The 18,936-nt window shown below is 47.7% G+C and overlaps 1 protein-coding gene across 1 annotated transcript in view; it reads left to right on the top strand.

Moving 5' to 3' along the window:
• LARS1 (leucyl-tRNA synthetase 1) overlaps window positions 1-18,936 on the top strand; it is an 860,995-nt gene that overhangs the window by 447,240 nt on the left and 394,819 nt on the right. The window contains exons 19-20 of the mRNA XM_069652446.1: window positions 1,599-1,737; window positions 3,194-3,406. Of these exons, the coding sequence (XP_069508547.1) occupies window positions 1,599-1,737; window positions 3,194-3,406 (352 nt within the window). The remainder of the gene's footprint in view (window positions 1-1,598; window positions 1,738-3,193; window positions 3,407-18,936) is intronic.

The following is an 18,936-nucleotide window of genomic DNA, read 5'->3' on the forward strand; positions in this document are numbered from 1 at the left end:
TGATCTGTCGGCGGCCTTCGACCTAATGAATCACACAGTCCTGTGCGAACACTTGGCCTCGGCTGCCCACTTTTCAAATGAGGCCATAGCCTGGATCCAATCATTCTTGAACAACCGCACAATGAGCGTCTTCTCCACATCGGCATCAGCAGACCCCATTAAAATAACCTGTGGTGTACCCCAAGGCTCTTGCATATCGCCAACCCTGTACAATATCTTTACCAAGCCCCTATTTGACAAATTGGATAGACTGGGTGTCACATACACTAATTACGCTGATGACACCCAGATCCTTATTCCCCTTTTGGGCAATTTTGACTTTGATACGGCCTTGGTAAACAAACTATACATCATCATTCAGGCATGGATGGCCACGCATGGCCTATGCCTGAATGATGATAAAACTGAAATCCTGCTCCTCGGATCAGATACCAACCTAAAAAAACTCAGCCCCAACTACTCGGCATTTAATATTGATGGTAATATAATTACAGTTGCCAAAACAGTGAAAACTCTAGGCTTTCACCCCGACTCATCCTTGACATTAAAGAAGCAAGTGAACTCCCTAGCATCCTCTACAGCCTACATGTGCAAGCTCATTGGGGCAAGTAGAGCTTTCCTCACATAAGCCAGCTGCATTATCATCGCCAACGCCCTAATACTATCCAAACTGGACTATTGCAATGCCTTGTATTTGGAAGCTAACAAATACTTCATTGACAAACTTCAAACATTGCAAAACAATGCCCTCACAACAGCCCTCAACCTACTCTCCAAAGAACACATTTCCAATAAAAGAAGAGAGCCTAAATGGCTCAAAATTTGCAACAGAATCTCACTTAAAACTGCATCACTCACCTTCAAATGTCTCAACAACGCTGCCCCCCCACCTAGTAACAAGAATAGTGAGAAAAACATCGATCCGCCCTACCAGAACCGTCAACTCCCATTGCCTACAGATACCTCAATTTAAACTAAAAAAAACAGGTGGCAGCAGCTTCCCAGTTAAGGCAGCCCAATACTGGAATGCTCTCCCACTTAACATTAGAACAGACCAATCCTACTATAGCTTTAGATGGAATATTCTCACATGGCTATGCTCTATTGACCCCTAAGACCAACCTTGACTCTACTCATACCCACAGATCCTACCTAATCTGATTGTATATATGTATATTCCTTAACTGTTTTGTCGAATTGTCATGTTAATATTTGTATTTTACCTTACTCTGTAACTAGGCTTTTAAGTATTCATGTTTTTCTGCTATCTGTTGCGCCCAGTTACCCTTGGGTTTGGTGCCCCATACAAAATCAATAAACAAACAAACAGCTGTGGACATTACATGTCAAAGATGTGGAATACGTTGGAGGAACATCCAGTCGAAATAACGTTACCAGTTGGTAGGTAACTTGTTCTTCTTTAGTCCAAACAGATTTTCAGGTATGTTGACAAGGATGGTGACCAAGTCGTATGTGCATGGGGCGGGTTCTTGAACTCTGCACCCCTGCGTCTGACACCCCATCTGCCCCCTCTACAGGATTCTATACGAGCACAGCTTCCGGCATCCTCTTAATTTGTGTTGCTTGTTTTCTCGCAGGTACCCGTCTGCCTTGGGATGAGTATTGGCTGATTGAGTCACTCTCCGACTCTACCATCTACATGGCATACTACACAGTGGCCCACCTGCTGCAGGGTACCGATGTGAGCGGACAGGCGCCGTCGCCAATTGGGATTTGGTGAGGGTTATTTTACTCCAAACCATTCTTTCCAGGTCCTTGTTTTAACGTAGTTAAGACTTTTGTGGAAAACCTAAAGGTAGATGCACTACACTCTTGCAAGACTGACTTCTAGAGGCCGACATTGGAAAGGCACCTGACGGTTGTCAACATGTTGTCTTGCTTCGATTCATATTGATATGGTGATCTCATTAAAATGCAACGTCTTTTCCGATTGCTCCGTACAATCAATGCCCCCCCTTTTTTTTAAACACTCTTTATTGGCATTTTAATATAACAATTCCTCAACTCTCCCTCCACCCTCCCCAACCTCAAAAACCAGTCCCTCCCACAAATTGTCAAAACTTAACCAACAGCACTCCCCCTTCCCCCTCTAATCCCCCCCTCTCCAATAATGCCCCCCTTTAATCAAAACTTAGTATTAGCTGCTACCCACCATAAAAGAATAGAAGCCAAGTACTAATTCATGGCATACATCTATGTTCTTTTTTTTTTTAAGTGTATTAATCCTATAATGGTATTTAATGTTGATACATTACATGTATCATTTGTAACAGCCTATAATTTTAAAACGCATTCTGTCTTGTTCAGCTAAGTAGTGCCATGTGTTGTGCATGCTCTTTCCCGCTCCATGGGTCAGAATGAGTAACTAGTTAAACACTACAGGGAGATCATAGATTCAAAACTGGAATTAGCCAATCTCTGCTCTGAAAGTTGAGACGGGAGACGGCATAAAAGCACGGACTAAAACATTGGGCCTCATTACGAGTCTGGCGGTAACCGCGGCGGTAAAACTGCCTGTTACCTCCGGACTCGTATTACCATTCCGCTTCGGTGATTCCCGGAATTACCGGGGCATTACATCCCCGGTTTTCCGGGAATCACGGAGGCGGAATGGTGTTAATCCCCATTCCCATTGAGTCCTATTGGACTCAATGGGAATGGGGATCATGGAAACACCGGCAGCATCTCGTAATGCTGCCGGTGTTTCCTTGTCTGCCTGCAGGCGGGCGGTGTTAAACCCGCCAGGTCAGACCTGGCGGGAACATCACCTCCCACCTGCAGGAGTTGTGATCGCCCGGCATGGAAACAACAGTGGCGGTAAAGTTTACCGCCACCGTTGTTTCCATACTGGGCGATTTGTAATGAGGCCCATTGTCTTTTAGGATTCGATTTGTTAATACAAATACTACATTTTAAATGTGAACTACTACGTTTAAAGCAATAGAAAGTAAATGCAACTAAAATGCTGCACGTATGGGACCTTAATTGAAAAGCGTCATGTTTATCGTTGTAGGTAGTGTTGCTTTGCCTGATTTTCAGTAGTTACTTCAGTAGTTACTTGCATGTTGAATAGATCATCGTCAGCTGTCATACCTGTTTTTGTTCCTTGTCTGGTGTTTTGTACTGGGGTGCCTCTGTCCTAATCGCTCACTGTGGTTATCTCTCCACACAGGCCCGATCAAATGACAAAAGAAGTTTGGGACTATGTTTTCCTCAAGGATGCTCCCTTTCCCAAGACCCGCATCTCCAGAGAGAAACTGGATAAACTGAAGGAGGAGTTTAACTTCTGGTACCCAGTGGACCTTCGTGTGTCAGGGAAGGATCTCGTCCCAAACCACCTGTCCTATTATCTTTATAACCATGTCGCCATGTGGCCTGGAGATAGGTAAGCCACTTTATGCATTGCTTTGTTTCTTGCCTCCCAAGAGTAGGCCTTGTAGTATTCGTTTTGGGGTAACTCCTACAGGATGGTTTCTGGGAGAATGTGGAGACGAGGTTGTGCGCACATCTTTGACTTGAACTCCTGCTGAAACCTGTAGTTCAAGGAACAAGCAGTAGTTGTGTCACTGCACCAAACTGCCTACACACCTGGAAGCAGTTTTTCAGAGAGATGGGACTGCTGTGCTCTCAAACCCTACGTTTTCTTTCCCCTAAACCTAAGAGGGCATACTGCTATGATACGTTTCATGATTCTGACAGCACTTTGTATGCTTTGTAACCTCATGTGACTGATTTTAATGAGCTCTCACATAATGTACAGAATGCACAGGGGCTTTGCCTCATTATGTGGGCTCCTTCTTTGCTTTGTTTTCTTGGGACTGGTAGCAAAGTGAGCTGTCCGTGCGAATACCTCAAAATGTTACAACATATGCAGTTGTTTCATTTACATTTACCTTATCAGGGAATTTAGGAGTCCTTTATTCCTGTCAATTGAAAGTTTGCCTGGAAGCTGGGAGGGAAGGGGATGAGTTTGTGGGGGAGGGGTTGGGAGGGGTCAGAGGGGGGGCCACGGAATCAGGGTAGTTACTAGATAGTATTGCACCCAGGCGAAACAACATAATACGCTCCCCCCCACACTTTGCTCCTCTAATTCTACCCCACACTGCACTCCATCTCCAAAATTATTACATCATTTAAATTTGCCTTTCTTGACTTGGGCTTAAAAATAATAAGTGGACAACGTATACAACAATATTAAAAACAGGAATTCATTTTCATTAACCCTTGTTAATAATCATTGTCTAAATAAAGGGCACTCTAGATGATGCTGCCACAAAAGCGTCTATTGCTGCTTTGCAAACTAGTTTTCCCAAAATGTTGATTTAAATTGAAACTGTAGGTTGTATATTAACGTATCATGGCAAAACATATCATATGATTGTAACGTGGCCATGCAATTGCCATGGGAGGATGTACCTAGTAAATATTTGTGGGTCCCTGTTGGTTTATGTTGGTGTCATGGCGCGCGCACCATGGAGAATGTGGACGCAATGGAAGAAGGGTTAGAATGTTATCAGCCTGCAGCGGTCTAGTTCTCGACACGCTCACCATGCCTCCAGAGATTGTGACACGTACAAGTACACGCCCGTCCGTAACGCTGATGCGTTGCAACCCTTGCTTCCGCTTCGGGTGAAGACGCTGTGTTACTTTCCTTTGCGCTGCTTAGTGAGTATTCCGCTGCTGTTTCCTTCCTCCCTTCTGTGCTGTTGCTCCCTCCTGTTTTCTCCTTTGGCCCCTCGGGGTATGTACTTTGTCCCTGTCTCCCGCTTGACGTGTTTTCCAGTATCTTCCTGCCTTCCGTCTCTGATTACCTTACCTAATTCGTTTGGCTCCGCCCTTACTGGCTTACCTGATTGTGGACTACGAGCCGCATCCTTCTCTCCGACGCTACCTTCCCAATCTGGATTGTTTTGAACTCCCGTTCTACTCGAATCCTTTGGAACTCGCCTACTTCGAGCCACCTGAAGAGCCTTCTGGGGTTTGTAGTACTCACCTACTTTGGCTTTTGCTGTGCGGGCGAAACATCCTACCAGGGTTTTTTAGCTATGCCCTGGGATTGGGGGCAGACTCCCTGGGGGGTCTCACTGCCAAGCAGATAGCTTACTGGCAAGGTGGTCTCCAGAAGACTCCGTCCTAAACTCTGCAAAAAAAAAGCAGAACACCGCCTGGAGAGAAAGAAGAACGATTTCCACAGAGAGTTCATCAGAAGGACCAGATTCAGGTGAGGAGGAGGAGGAGGAGGAGGAGAAGGTGGTGATTTGGGGTATTGACCAACACACAGTTCCCTCGAAATCTGAGAGTTGGGTGCTTACCACAGGTAGGTGGCCCATGTATAGGCACTGAGGTTAGAAAAGTCTTTTATAGAGATTACTGTTTTTTATAATATACTGGAATTATGTTTAATTCTGTGTACTATTCATTAAGTAATTATCTGACCTGATAGTTATATGTGTGACGTAATGTATCTTTTTCAATGTATCAATGTGGTGTATTTTCTAGAGCTGTGTGTTGTCTAATTCTATATTTGTGTTAAACTGCTACCCCGACCTGACAGTTAAGCGTGCTCTCTGTCCACATTACCTGCACTTTAAGAGGTTTGGCTCACCTTTCTTGTCCGGTATGTTAGCCTTCTATTAAGATCAGTGGTTGCAGTGCCCTCAACAGAGGGCGGTACAAAACTACATCAACACTAATATAGTGTCTGTTTAGTTGAGAAAGTAGACCAGGCTTTAATGTTATCTATTACATATGCCTCTAGTCTGTGTAGACGGCTTACAGGTTGGACGATATTGATTTCAGTTGAAATGTATTGCACAGCGATTTAAGAAGATATGTTCTGTAGGATAGCATTATCTGTAACACAGGGTTCTGATCTTAAAAGCACATTTTGGGAGCAGTTGTTCCTCGTTGGGGAAATCGTTTGCAAGACCCTTTGGTGATGGATTTGGATGTTTATATCCTTAATGGAAGATGAGATTCCAACCAAAAGTTAGACCAAACTATCTTTATGGCTGGCTGTGGAAGTGCAGCCAGGCTTCCCTTAAGGAAGGGGAACAGGCTGGTGTTGAGGTACACAAGAAAATTAATGACAAAGATCTTTTGAAAATATATACATTATTTATTGAAGGTTCACACATAAAAACACACAAAGTTCAAATAAGTTAGTTGTAATGCACTGGTGTATATATATGTATAGGCAGATCCTTCACACTCCTAAGCTAAATGTATGACCTGCACCTGGCAGTAAACTCAATACATATAAGGCTAAAAGGGGGACGGGGGGTTCTGGGGGGCAGAGGAGAAAAAGAAGACGCTTGTGTTAGGGTTGCATACAAATTGACAGAGTTGCAATTGTCCGAATGACAATTGACCTTTTGCACAATTGACCGAATTTTAAAGGTCAATTAGTACATATATGGGGCGGAAACCTCCCGCCACCCCCACCCAAACCCCCCCCCCCCCCCCGCAACCCTCCACCCAAACCCCTTGTATTATTTATAATACGAAACCAACCCAATATATAATATATAAAAAAATAAAAGGTCAATTGTGCAAAAGGTCAATTAGGACCATTAAAATTCGACCAATTAGATCATTCAGTCAATTTGGGTAATACCAGTCTAAGGGGGGATATTTATCATTTTTATGCATCATCTCCTCTCCCAGTGAGACCCCCAGCACTTTTTGCTGGACTTCTGGATCATTTTCTTTAAATCCTGAATGAGTGGAGCCTTTTTCCACTCTTCATTCTATTGGGCTCTGTCTTTTGGAACTCTATTCTTTGTATTCTACCCGTACTATGGAGTCTGTCTACTCCATAACTCTAAAGGCATCTTTATTTTAACTATTGCAGCACACAGCTCCTTTTGGGCAGTATTGCTGGGGGACCCTTAGGGTCCTCATTTGAGATTATTTTTCTATATTCTGAAGTAACTACTATTCTTAAGGTTAGAGAGATACTTATCTCTCCCAAAACGTTATAGTCTGAGAGATTGGCACACACCACCTTATGTGGAGTGCCAAAGGGATACCTAGTATCCCCCTTCTCTCTGCTCCTGTGACTTTTTAGTCACATAGACAATCACCTAGTTATGGCTGGAGGCATTGGACGTGTTCTACCAAATATTGGGTAATGTTTGTACTGCAGGCTATTGCCATAGCCTCGGTAGTGCACAATAGGGGCACCCGAGTATCAACCTAGGGCCTTCGTTCCTTTTTTCACCATTACTAGCGTGGTTGTTTTACGTTAGCTGTTCTACCATTCTGGGAGGAGGGGGTCAGTGTGTTTGTTTTGCCTATGGCGGGAACACTTGGGTGTCCCCGCCTAGGCTACAGGATGTCTGGGCACACAGGAAGTGGGTGAGGAGTTTTCCACCCCCCCTGTCCTTTGTCTGCCAGAGTGCCTCAATGGGACAAGCTCCCACAGAGGGTCTGGCTGTCCTGATTGGACAGTCAAAACCCCTTTCTGTAAAATGCTGAGAGAGCTTGCAGAGGAGTGCGTGCTGGAACTGTATAAAAGGTGAGGCTTCTGCAGTGAAAAGCAAGTTGACCACTGGAAGCTGAAGTAACCGAAGAAGATGGCCAGAGACACCTGCAGACCCTTTGCAACACCGCGAAGCGACCACTGCTGTCCTGACCCCATTTTCTGTGCGACAGAGGAGCTGTGAAGAGGACGACTCCTTCCCTTTGGCTGGTGGGAACAACCAGTCCCAAGACGAACTTTGAATTGAGTCTTCAATGGATTGCTTTTCTCCCGCAGATTCCTCCTCATGATAGATATCCGTCATCCAGATCTGCTGTTTGGAAACATTTAGACAGGGGGCCTAGTGAACCTCGACTCGGTCGTCGATCCGTCTTATCTGGCTCTCTATTGCCCGCTCCGGAAGTGACGTCAGGCGTCTTATATAGCACGCCACCACGCCCCATGCTTCAGTTCTTTTTTTCTGCACGCTGCATTGGGAGCATGACTCGAGTTTACTCGACGTTCCTTTTGTACTGTTTGTTCGTTTTTCTTCGATAACCTCGATGCAATGCTGTCTCGCAGGGTTACGGGCTTCAAGCATTGCTTCGATTGCAAGGCCAAACTGTCTATGATAGACCCCTGTGACGTCTGTCTATGGTGTCTAGGTGTTTGTCACGACATGCAGGCCTGCGCTTCGTGCGCAAAGATGCTTCCGAAAATCCCTACGCGAGAGGGCCAGGAAACTGGCCTTGGGCCTACCACGTGCCAAGTCTCCGGCGCAGTTGCTCATCCAGTCTTCGGAGGGCGAGACGGAGGAGCCTACTCACGACAAGGGGAATGAACGACATTGCAAGAAAATCAAGAAACGGTCCCATTCCAGGAGCCATTCCTCGTCTTACTCGTGGAAGTGGCACCACCACCATCAACATGAGTCCAGCTCGTCGTTGGAATGAGGTAAGGCCTCGGCGGGGCCGACCACTCGGGAAGAGTGGGAACGTTTTAAAACTTCAATGTTAGAAATGTTTAAGAGGCAAGCTACTGCAGGTGCGGCTCCGGCCCCCGACCAGCTAGCTTTGGTGGCAAAAGCGGCGCTCAGTGCTCCCGACCCCAAGACAGCCACTCTGCCGACTTTGTCAGCGTCAAAAACAACTTTGGCCATTAGGCCTACCAGGCATAAGTCGCCGGAGGGACGTGAGGCCGAGGCCCATGACGCCCATCGGTTATCTGAGCGTCCCTCCACGCCGAAAGAACCTTTGGCATCGAAAGCTTCGGCTTCGAAACCTATCCTCAAGCCCTCTACGCCGACATTCGACAACGGTTCATTTGTGCCGCTGTTGACATCGGTTTTCTTCGATTCGATGCGTTCAATATTTGGCATCGATGAACCCCGAGGACTCAGTCGACCCCGTCTACACGGGAGCCGGCAGCGTCGATTTGTCTCGACGACCATGACGATTTATTGGCCCTAGCTCAGGGTCTACATGATGCCAGTGGTCTGGATACTTCCCCAGACCTTGAGTTACAGGGAAACCAGCCCTATAACCACGCTAATATTCAGTTCAGGGATCTGGTTCACAGGGTGGTTGACACCCTGGGGTTGAAGGTGTCCACTACCCCTCTTCGGGGGTATGAGCTTACCAACATTTTGGACGAGAGTCCTACAGTCGAGCATAACATGCCTTTCAACCCAGCCTTTGCAGACCCATTGGCCTCCTTATGGCAGCACCCTTGTACCATTTCCGCTGTGAAGGCCAATTTTACAGGGAAGTGTAGGCCGCCCAGATAAGACCATTCTTTCCTTCCCACACACCCTGCCCTGCAGCTGGCCAAACCTGCCTTAAACTTCGCCTACAGGGGCAGAGGCTATAGATGTTGTGTGCCCTATGACAGGAATGTGCAGCTTATAGCAGAGGCGCTTCTCGTGTCCTGAAAAGGACAGAGTGGCCTCTAGAGGCCAACAAGCAGTAGCAGGGTCACCTGTTCCCTCTAAGCCACTTTGATTTCCCCTCCAACAATGCACCATTTGGACAGTTGGCAGGGCATTGGTCCCAGTGGCAGGAAATAACTTGCGATGCCTGGGCCCTGCATAAGTTTCAGTGGGATTAATGTCTCCCCTTTCCTCAAAAGGCCTCCAGACAGACCTCCACCTCCCCCAATCCAACCGGGGCAGGAGCTGCAGCAAGAACTGAGGGCTGAAGGGTGCCGTGGAAGAGGTACCTCCTGATCAGAGAGAGTTGGGTTGGTTTTCCTGGTATTTCCTAGTGCCCAAGAAGGGAGGAGGTCTCTGTCCCATTTTGGATGTCAGGGCCTTGAACAAGTTCCTGAGGGACAAATTCATGATGGTGACATTGAGGGAGATTATCCATGCTCTAGAACTACAGGACTGGCTGGTGTCAATAGACCCACAGGACGCTTATTTGTACTTGCCGATACAGCAAAAGCACAGGAAGTTCTTAAGGTTCCTCATAGGCAACAAGCACTATCAGCTCAAAGTGCTTCCCTTTGGGTTGACCTCCACACCAAAGGTCTTCACCAAGCACATGCCAGTAGTTGTGACTCACCTCAGGAGATCCGGAGTCCATGTATTTCCTGAATGACTGGCTGATCCGAGGGAAGTCAGCGGGGCAGGTCTTGTCTCATTTAGAGGACACCTGCCTACTACTGCACAGGCTGGGCTTCTCCCTCTACTTGAAGAAGTCTGATTTGACACCAGTTCAGCGGCTCCAGTTCATCGGAGCAGTCCTAGACACCCGGGTAGGAAAGGCTTTCCTTCCCAAGGATAGAGTCAGCAACATCACCCAGATGGTGCATTTGTTTCAGAAACAAGCCACTCTTCCAGCAGCTTCCTTCCTCCGCCTCTTGGTTCTCATGGCCTCCCCTGGTTTTTCTAGTGCCAGAGGCCAGAATGCGTATGCGATCCCTCCAGTGGATCCAGAGGGACCAGTGGTCTCAGTATCTGGGAGCTCTCGCGGATCGCCTTTCAGTGTCCAACAAAGTAGTCTGCAAACTCAGCTGGTGGAGCATGTGCAGCAATCTATTGGCGTGGGAACCCTTCTGGCCTCCTCAGGCCCAAGTGGTCATGGATGCAACCCTGAAGAGTTGGGGCGCCCACTGCGAGGATTTGCAGGTGAGCGACCTCTGGTCTCCATCAGAAGCCAACAGGCTGGAGTTGTGGCCCATCAGGTTAGCCCTGAGGGCCTTTGCCCATCTCTGAGGGAAGCATGTCCTCGTCCTGATGGACAGCACTGTGGCCATGCACTACCTCAACAAGCAGGGTGGTCTGGACTTCCGCCTACTCTGCACAGAGGCAATTCAGCTGTGGTTCTGGTTGCGAGAGAACCAAATCTCTGTCTCAGCAGTTCATCTGGCGGGGACAGAGAACACCTTGGTGGATGCTCTGAGCAGGCAGAGTTCGGTCTCACATGAGTCGGAAGTGTGCCAGGAAGTCCTCGAGGAGGTCTTCACTCTCTGGGCTATCCCGACAGTCGATCTGTTCGCCACGGAGTCCAACAGGAAGTTCAAACAGTTTTGCTCGAGGGAATTCCCAGCGAACGGTGCAATAGGGGATGTGTTTCTGGTGGATTGAATCTTCCCTCTCCCCTACACATTCCCCCTGATTGCCATCATCCCTTGGGTTCTCAGGAGGTTGAAGAGGTTTCGAGCAACCATGATCGTGATCGCCCCGGATTGGGCGAGGAGAACGTGGTACTCTGATCTCCTGGATCTGACCATCTGTCCACCTCATCTGTTGCCTCAGCGTCCGGATCTTCTAACCTAGTCGGAGGGTAGAGTGCGCCACCCATCCCAATATTCCCTCAACCTACATGCGTGGCTTTTGAGAGGGTGAGGTATATTGACTGAGACCTCTCAGAAGAGGTACTTGCGGTATTGCTGGCTGCACGCAGACCTTCTACTAGATCTCTGTACACATGCAAGTGGAGAAGATTTGAATCTTGGTGCAGGGAACGCGAGACTGGCCCTATCTCTTGCCCCACCACCACAGTGATGGAGTTCCTTCTGTCACTGGCCTCTTCAGGCTTTCAGGTTGCCACAGTCAAAGGTATTTGGAGGCCCTGTCTGTGTTCTAGAGGTCCGCAGACCAAGGTTCCTTTTTTACTATTCTCGTCATGGCCCAGTTCCCGAAGGGCCCTCTCAACAAGTTTCCACCAATCCCTTTTGTTTTCCCAGATTGCGATCTTAATCTTGTTTTGACCTAGTTGATGACGGCTCGGTTTGAGTGTATACATTCATGTGCTTTGCAGCTGTTATCCCTTAAGACAGCCTTTTTGGTCATGATTACATCTGCCAGGAGAAAAGCAATCCATTGAAGGAAAAATGACTTACCGTAATGATCTTTCTATAGATTCTTCTCCCGCACATTCCTCATCGACCCTCCTGTCCATCCTCGCTCAGAAAGTTCTGTGGGTTGTCGATTCTGTCCAAACCAGAAGGAATTTGGTGATGGCTCTGGGATGACCACTTCTGTCTCATTCTAAAACAAATGTTTCAATCATTGTTGTGAGGGATCACCCTGTTGGGATGTATCTTGTTAAAGTTTTAATGGCTAGTTAGCCTCCTCCTCCTGTGGTTTTCTTTCTGCAGCGTTCAAAACCGGCGGGGGAAGAATTGAGGAACTGAAGCATGGGGCGTAGTGACGTGCTATATATACGACGCCTGACGTCTCTTCGGGAGCCGATGATCGAGAGCCAGACGAGACGGATCAACGGCTGAGTCGAGGTCCACTACGCCCCCTGTTGAAAAGTTTCCTAACCGCACAGCTGGATGATGGATATCTATGATGATGAGGAATCTGCGAAAGAAGAATCCATAAAAAGATCATTAAGGTAAGTAATTTCCCCATCTCCCAAGGTCCTAGGAGTTTCCAGAGCTGCGGAACCCCGAAACCAGGAGAACTGCTGCCCATTTCGAGTGCATCGTCTTGGAAAGGCTGAATCCGTCCAAATCTTTGCTGACCTCTCAAGGAAACTTTAGCGATCCGAACCAACTCGCCCAGACCCCCTCATCAGAGTGTGGGACTGCAGGAAGCAAAGAAGATTGAATGGGTGATCCACGTCCTTAGTTGGTGCTGCAGAAAAGTTTCCAAAACAGCAGAGTGAACCATGAAGTTGATGAAAGTCGTGCCCCAGGTCCTCCTTTGAGACTGCTGCTGAGAGATCCCATCCATTGCCCTGCCTTCAGTTATCAGACCAAGGAATCCGAAGGCGGGGTCCAAAGCTGCAACATCGCGAAGCATCCAGCACAAACATTTTCTTCTAGCCTAAGGTACTGGGGGGAAGGTATTGTTTACCTGATTTCAGAAAGTTGCGCTGGAGTGCACATAGAGTTGTCCCTTTCGAGTGTCCTTTAGCAGGGTCTCTAACGTTGGATAAGCCTTCTTGTATTTTCTTCCCTAGATACTAGAAAGTATCCACAGGAGCTTTTGATTTCTTCTGCATTGCAAGACTTTAAACCCGATACAAAGTGCCTTTTAGCTAGGGTTGCGTTTTTGACTTAAAGGACTGGCTGTGCTTCAAAACTGCCTCTAGAACTTGAAGCTCTACTAGGTTAACCAACTGTTTTCCTGCCCAAAAATCACTATCTTATATGTGCATACAGACTAAATACAATTACCATATTATTTTGCGGGTGCGCAGTATTACTGATGGAACTTTCAAACTCCTGTACCATTTGTATGCTTTTAGCAACTACCAACTAAGAAGTGCATATTTGAAAGTATTGAAACTTTTACCGATGTGTGATGGTTTAATGTGCTAAGTATTTAATAGTGACTCTTGTGTAAATATAATAAATATATATTTTAATATACATTTAAGTGTAGGTGTTTCTTTGATGTACTATATTTCCTGTGTTCAGTGTACTTAACCTACAGCTCACTTCTTCCTCTTAAAATAAGCCTGACTGCTCTGCCACTCTACCAAGGTCCTGAGTTAATACATACTGATATTAAGAGTGTGGGGCTCTACAAGCCACTGGGATAACTTACTAAAGTCTTACTATATGTAATACTTTGGGAAAACTCCCCTAACACTGGTGGGATTTGTGTAGTTTGGATTACATTGAATCCTGGTTGTTTTGTACTCAAAGAATCCATCCTCAAGGCTACTGTACTGCAAAGTTCTAAACCATGTCCACTATTGAAAACTATAAGTCAGAAGCTCTTGTATATCTTACTGTTGAAAAATTAAAAAAAACATGTGAAGATAAATGTCTTGGTACTAAAGGAAAAAAGCCGAGTTAAACCAAAGCTTGCTTGATTACCAAAATGTGTGTAGGCATGTAATCGCCACTTCCAGAATTGATCTGGAAAATGATGGTCAAAGTTGAACTTTTAGCCCTCAACTTCCAGAAAATGAGGCAGGTGATGATCTAGAAGAAAGTCTGATTGTTAATCCACTTCCCGACCCTCTGACCTCACCCCTACCTGTATCATGTCAGCTGAGCTCGTTCTAGAGATAGAAAAAATGAAAATGCAGCTTGAATTTAGAAAAAAGGAGATTTCGTTTGAAATGAGAGACAAGGAAATGATGAAGGAACTGCCACCTGGGGGGTGTGGGGGGGGGGAGATACAGAATGAACTAGAGATGGACAAGTTGGCCCTTGATTGCACTTCTGTTTCAGAGTCTTCTTTGCCAAACCACTCCAGAAGCAGTAAGATTTGGTGAGTACATTTGAATGTACAGGGTATTTGTGAAAGTGTGTTTGTTCCATGGGTAATCTCTAGGCTTCCCCCAGAATGATGAAGTTGAATGATGTTGATGGACAAAATTACCAGTTGGTAAAACCTGCTCTCATAGCCAGGTTTGGGAATCCCCCTTCCCAATACCTAAAAACGTCTAGGGACCACAAGAAGAGTGATGGTAACTTGTGGGCCACTTTGGTGTATGACAGCCTGAAAAACGTAGATGGGTGGATTAAGGGCTACAAAGTGAGCTCTTAAGAAGGTATGAGGTGTATCTTCACTGTTCCCCAGAGCTGAGACAAAACCTTGCTGACTCTAAAGAACTGGACCCCAATAAGCTAGGAAAGGCTGCTGAATTGTGGATGGCCAACATGGCTACTCGCAAGGGTTCTGGGGCTCCTCACAAGAAAGAGAATGGGAAAAAGCAGGATGAGAAGGACTGATACTAAGGGTTGGGGATCTACTGTTAAAGATGGCGTCACTAGGGCGCAGCGTACCTGTTCGTCCGGAAGTCGGCTTAGTAGATGATGCCAGAATGCCAGAAGTTCTGTGGTGATGTGAGAGTGACACAAGGAACCAGCCCAACTCCCGTCCAAATGGATACTGGACTGGAGGTGAACCAGCTCCCGATGCCACAGGTTAGCTCACCCCTGATTAATGTGGCATCAGGACAGTGCAAGCACTGACAGGGGGAGCCTGATAGTCTTTGGCTAGAAGTTCTCTGCAGACAACTGGAGCAAGAAGAGTTGCGAGTCGAATCCAGGAGCAGGAATCCAGGAGGCAGCAGAATGCAAGGGAAGGTGGGAAGGCAAGGGGACCAAAGAGGACCAAGAACCCAGAGGAAGGAACAGAGAACAACTGAGAAGGGGGGAACCACCCCAGCAGGAAGGGAGCAAGGAGAAGGGAACCAGGTAGACCCCCTACCCGGGCAAGGAAGGGCAGGTCTAATACAGAAGGAACTGGAAAAACCAGGCAGGACAGAGCGGAACTCGGGTCAAGGCAAGAGCAAAACAACGATCCGGTCAGACCACGTTGAGACGCGGTTTGATCAAACCGCCGGGCTCCTTAAGTAGGGCCTCCCACACCCGGGAGGCTTGGAACGCAAGCCGTGCTGTTTCCCAGGTGCTGGGAGGCCCAAAGCAAGGCTTGGGCCGCAAACCGGCCAGGAGCCGAGAGCATCGTGTACCGCGCATGCGCGGAAAGCGGGAAGGGGTCGGCCGCGCATGCGTGGAACGGCACGCCCCGGGAACCCGGAAGAGCGCGGGACCCGGAGCGGCCGACCGCGTACGCGCGAGACCAAGCGTCCCGAAGATCTAGGAGCAACCTGTACCCAGGACCGCCCCGTACCCCCCAGGCGAAAGCGGGGGTAAACCCTCCAAGGTGTGGCACGCCGCATCAGGTAAGTGGGCTGCAACAAGTTGGGCGGCGTGACACCATGCCCTCTCCCAGAAAGACCCGGGGCCCCAGGCTTCCAAGGAAACCGGAGAAAAAAGTCACAGACAAGGCGAGGTGCATGCACGAAACCGTGCGGTTCCCAGGTACGGTCACAAGCAGGATAACCCTTCCAATCTACCAGAGACTGGAGCACACCTCGACGAATCCGGGAGTCACATATCTCCTGCACTTCGAATTCTGGAACCCCCTGAACCTGGATTGAGGCTGGACGTGGACTGGAACGTCCAAACGTGTCTTTCACAAAGGGTTTTAACAGGGAAACGTGAAAGACTGGGTGTACCCGCCAAGATTGGGGCAATACCAATCGAAAAGCTACTGCAGATATGCACTTGGAAATCTTGAAAGGCCCAAAAAACCGAGGTGCCAGTTTAGTGGGCAGATTACGTACAGGTAAGTTCTTGGACGACAACCAAACCTGATCTCCCACCTGAAATCTGGGTTTAATGGTCCTTCCCCGGTTAGCCTGCTCCCTCATGCGCTGTTGTGCATCTGCCAGAGCACTCCGAGCCAAATCATGCTGCTTCTGGATAACGCGGATCATCTGGTCAGCCGATGGGACGGCACTGGGTGGCACAGGACAAAAGGGAAACAGCTTAGGATGCTGTCCGGTAGAGCAAATATAAGGACTGACACTAGTGGCCGCGTGGGTTGCAAACCGCCAAATCCAGGTACTTCATCCAGTTGGATTGGGTGGCGTTAGCATAGCAACGGAAGTATTGCTCCAAGGTCTGATTCGTTCTTTAGGTCTGCCCATTAGTCTGCGGGTGATAACCCGAACTCAAAGCTCTGCGTATTCCAAGGTGGCTGCACAACTGACGCCAAAAGGAGGAGAGGAACTGAGACCCACGATCCGAAATGATCTTCTCTGGTAACCCATGTAAACGGTAGATGTGATGCAGAAAAGCCAAAGCCATTTGAGAGGAAGTAGGAATCCTGGAAAAGGGAATGAAATGCGCAGACTTAGTGAAACAATGCACCACTACCATGATGCAGGTGTGTCCCTCTGATGGTGGAAGCTCGACGATGAAATCAGTGGCTATGGTATGCCAGGGATAGGGTGGTAGTTCAGTGGGTCTGAGCAACCCCAAAGGTCTTCTCCTGGGCGTCTTGGTCTGGGCGCAAACTGGGCAGCTCTCCACGTATAGTTTGGTTTCCTTAGCCCAACCCGGCCACCAGAACTGCCTGGCAATCAACTCCTGGGTCGCCTTGATGCCACGATGACCTCCTACTTGCGAATCATGGAACCCATGGAGAATATCCAAGCAAAGAGATCTCGATGCTATGTACAACCGGTGTAGGAAGAAAAGAAAACCTTCACGTTCCGTGATCTGTGGACGTTTCAGTAGATTTGTGCGGTCTGGGTGTGTCTGAGTCTCTTGGAAGATCTTCTGCAAATGAGGAGAGATCGTGAGAAGAAAGTGCTTGGGGGAAATCAATGGAATGGGTTGGTTGACCTCCTCCGCCTCTCTTTCCAAGGAGCGGGATAAAGCATCGGCTTTTAAGTTCCGGGCACTAGGAATGTACGTGATGTTGAAATCGTAGTGGGAGAAAAAAAAAGGCCCATCGAGCTTGACGGGCGGTATGACACTGCAAAGATCGCAAGTACTGCAGGTTGCGGTGGTCGGTGCGGACTTCTACTGAAAAGCGACCACCAAGCAAATGATGCCTCCATTCCTCAAACACTGTCTTGATTGCCAATAGCTCTCTTTCTATGACTGAGTAGTTCTGTTCGCAAGGAGAGAGTTTGCGTGAGTCATAGGCCACAGGATGTTCGTCACCCGTAGAGGGATGTTTCTGCAACAGGCCTGCGCCAACAGCAAAGCTGGAAGCATCGGCTTCGACGATGTAAGGCATCTCATCATTGGGGTGACAAAGTACAGGTGCAGTACAGAATGCTGACTTCAAGGCATCGAACGCCACTGATGCCTCAGTATCCCAGAGGTAGGGTATCTTCACACTGGTCAGGCGCGTCAATGGAGCTGTGAGACGTGAAAATTGCGGAATGAAACGCCGATAAAAGTTTGCGAATCCCAGAAATCGCTGAAGTGATCTCACGTCCTGTGGTTGTTTCCAGTTCTGAATAGCCCGGACCTTACTGGAATCTATGCTAATTCCTGTACAAGTGATTTACATATCCCAGGAATTCCATCTCATCCCGATGAAAGGAACATTTCTCAGCCTTGGCAAACAGATGATGTTGTAACAATCGTTGAAGAACTACACGAACGTGGGAGATGTGTTCCTCTAGGTTGTCGGAGTAGATCAAGATGTCATCTAAATACACCCAAACAGAGATGCCAATTAAGTCGCTGAAAACATAGTCCATAAACCGTTGGAAGACAGCCGGGGCGTTACACAGCCCAAAGGGCATTACCCTGTATTCATAGTGCCCGAAAGGTGTCTTGAAAGCCGTCTTCCATTCATCTCCCTCTTTGATTCTGACGAGATGATAGGCTCCGCGGAGGTCTAATTTAGTAAAGACCCTGGCTGAACGTAAGGACTCCATGATATTCCGGATCAATGGTAACGGGTACCTGTCTTTAAGGGTGATGTCGTTCAGTTGGCGGTAGTCAATACAAGGCCCTAAAGAGCCTTCCTTTTTCTTCACAAAAAACAATGGGAAACCTGCAGGTGACTTGGAAGGAACGATGTATCCTTTCTTGATGCAATCATCGAGATAATCCCGGAGGACCTGTTTTTCAGACTGGGTGAGGGCATACACCTTTCCATGTGGCATCACGGCTCCGGAAACCAAGAAGTCTATGAAGCAGTCAAAAGGCCTGTGAGGCGGCAGTGCGATGTCCCTTGGTTCGGAGAATACTGACATCAAGTCAGCATATTCAGACGGTATCATAGACAAGGAACACAAACCAGATGATTCTCTACCTGGGGCTAAGGCTGTCGAGATGGACATCTCTGAGGACGTGTTAGGGCTACAGCATTCTTGAAGGCAAAAAGAGGAGGTGAACTCCAGAGTACGTGTCTCCCAGTTTATTGTGGGGTTGTGTCGCTGAAGCCAAGGTAGCCCCAAGACCACTTGATATGAAGGTGTCCTTATAACATTCAGCGCAATTCTCTCCTCATGTTCTTTGATGCGTAACAACATACCCACAGTATGTAGTCGTATGGGGCCAGAAGCCAATGGGGTTCCATCAATGACTTCTACTGGAATCGGTTCTTCTTTGGTAAGCAATGGTATGCCGTTGTTGATGGCAAAGCGCTCATCGATGTAGTTCCCAGAGGCCCCACAATCCAATAACCCATGGATCTCGACTGTCTTATTCAGCCACTTGAGACT

Source organism: Ambystoma mexicanum, chromosome 3p, assembly GCF_040938575.1.
Source record: "Ambystoma mexicanum isolate Mex_15411 chromosome 3p, UKY_AmexF1_1, whole genome shotgun sequence".
In the NCBI taxonomy this organism is placed as follows: Eukaryota; Metazoa; Chordata; class Amphibia; order Caudata; family Ambystomatidae; genus Ambystoma; species Ambystoma mexicanum.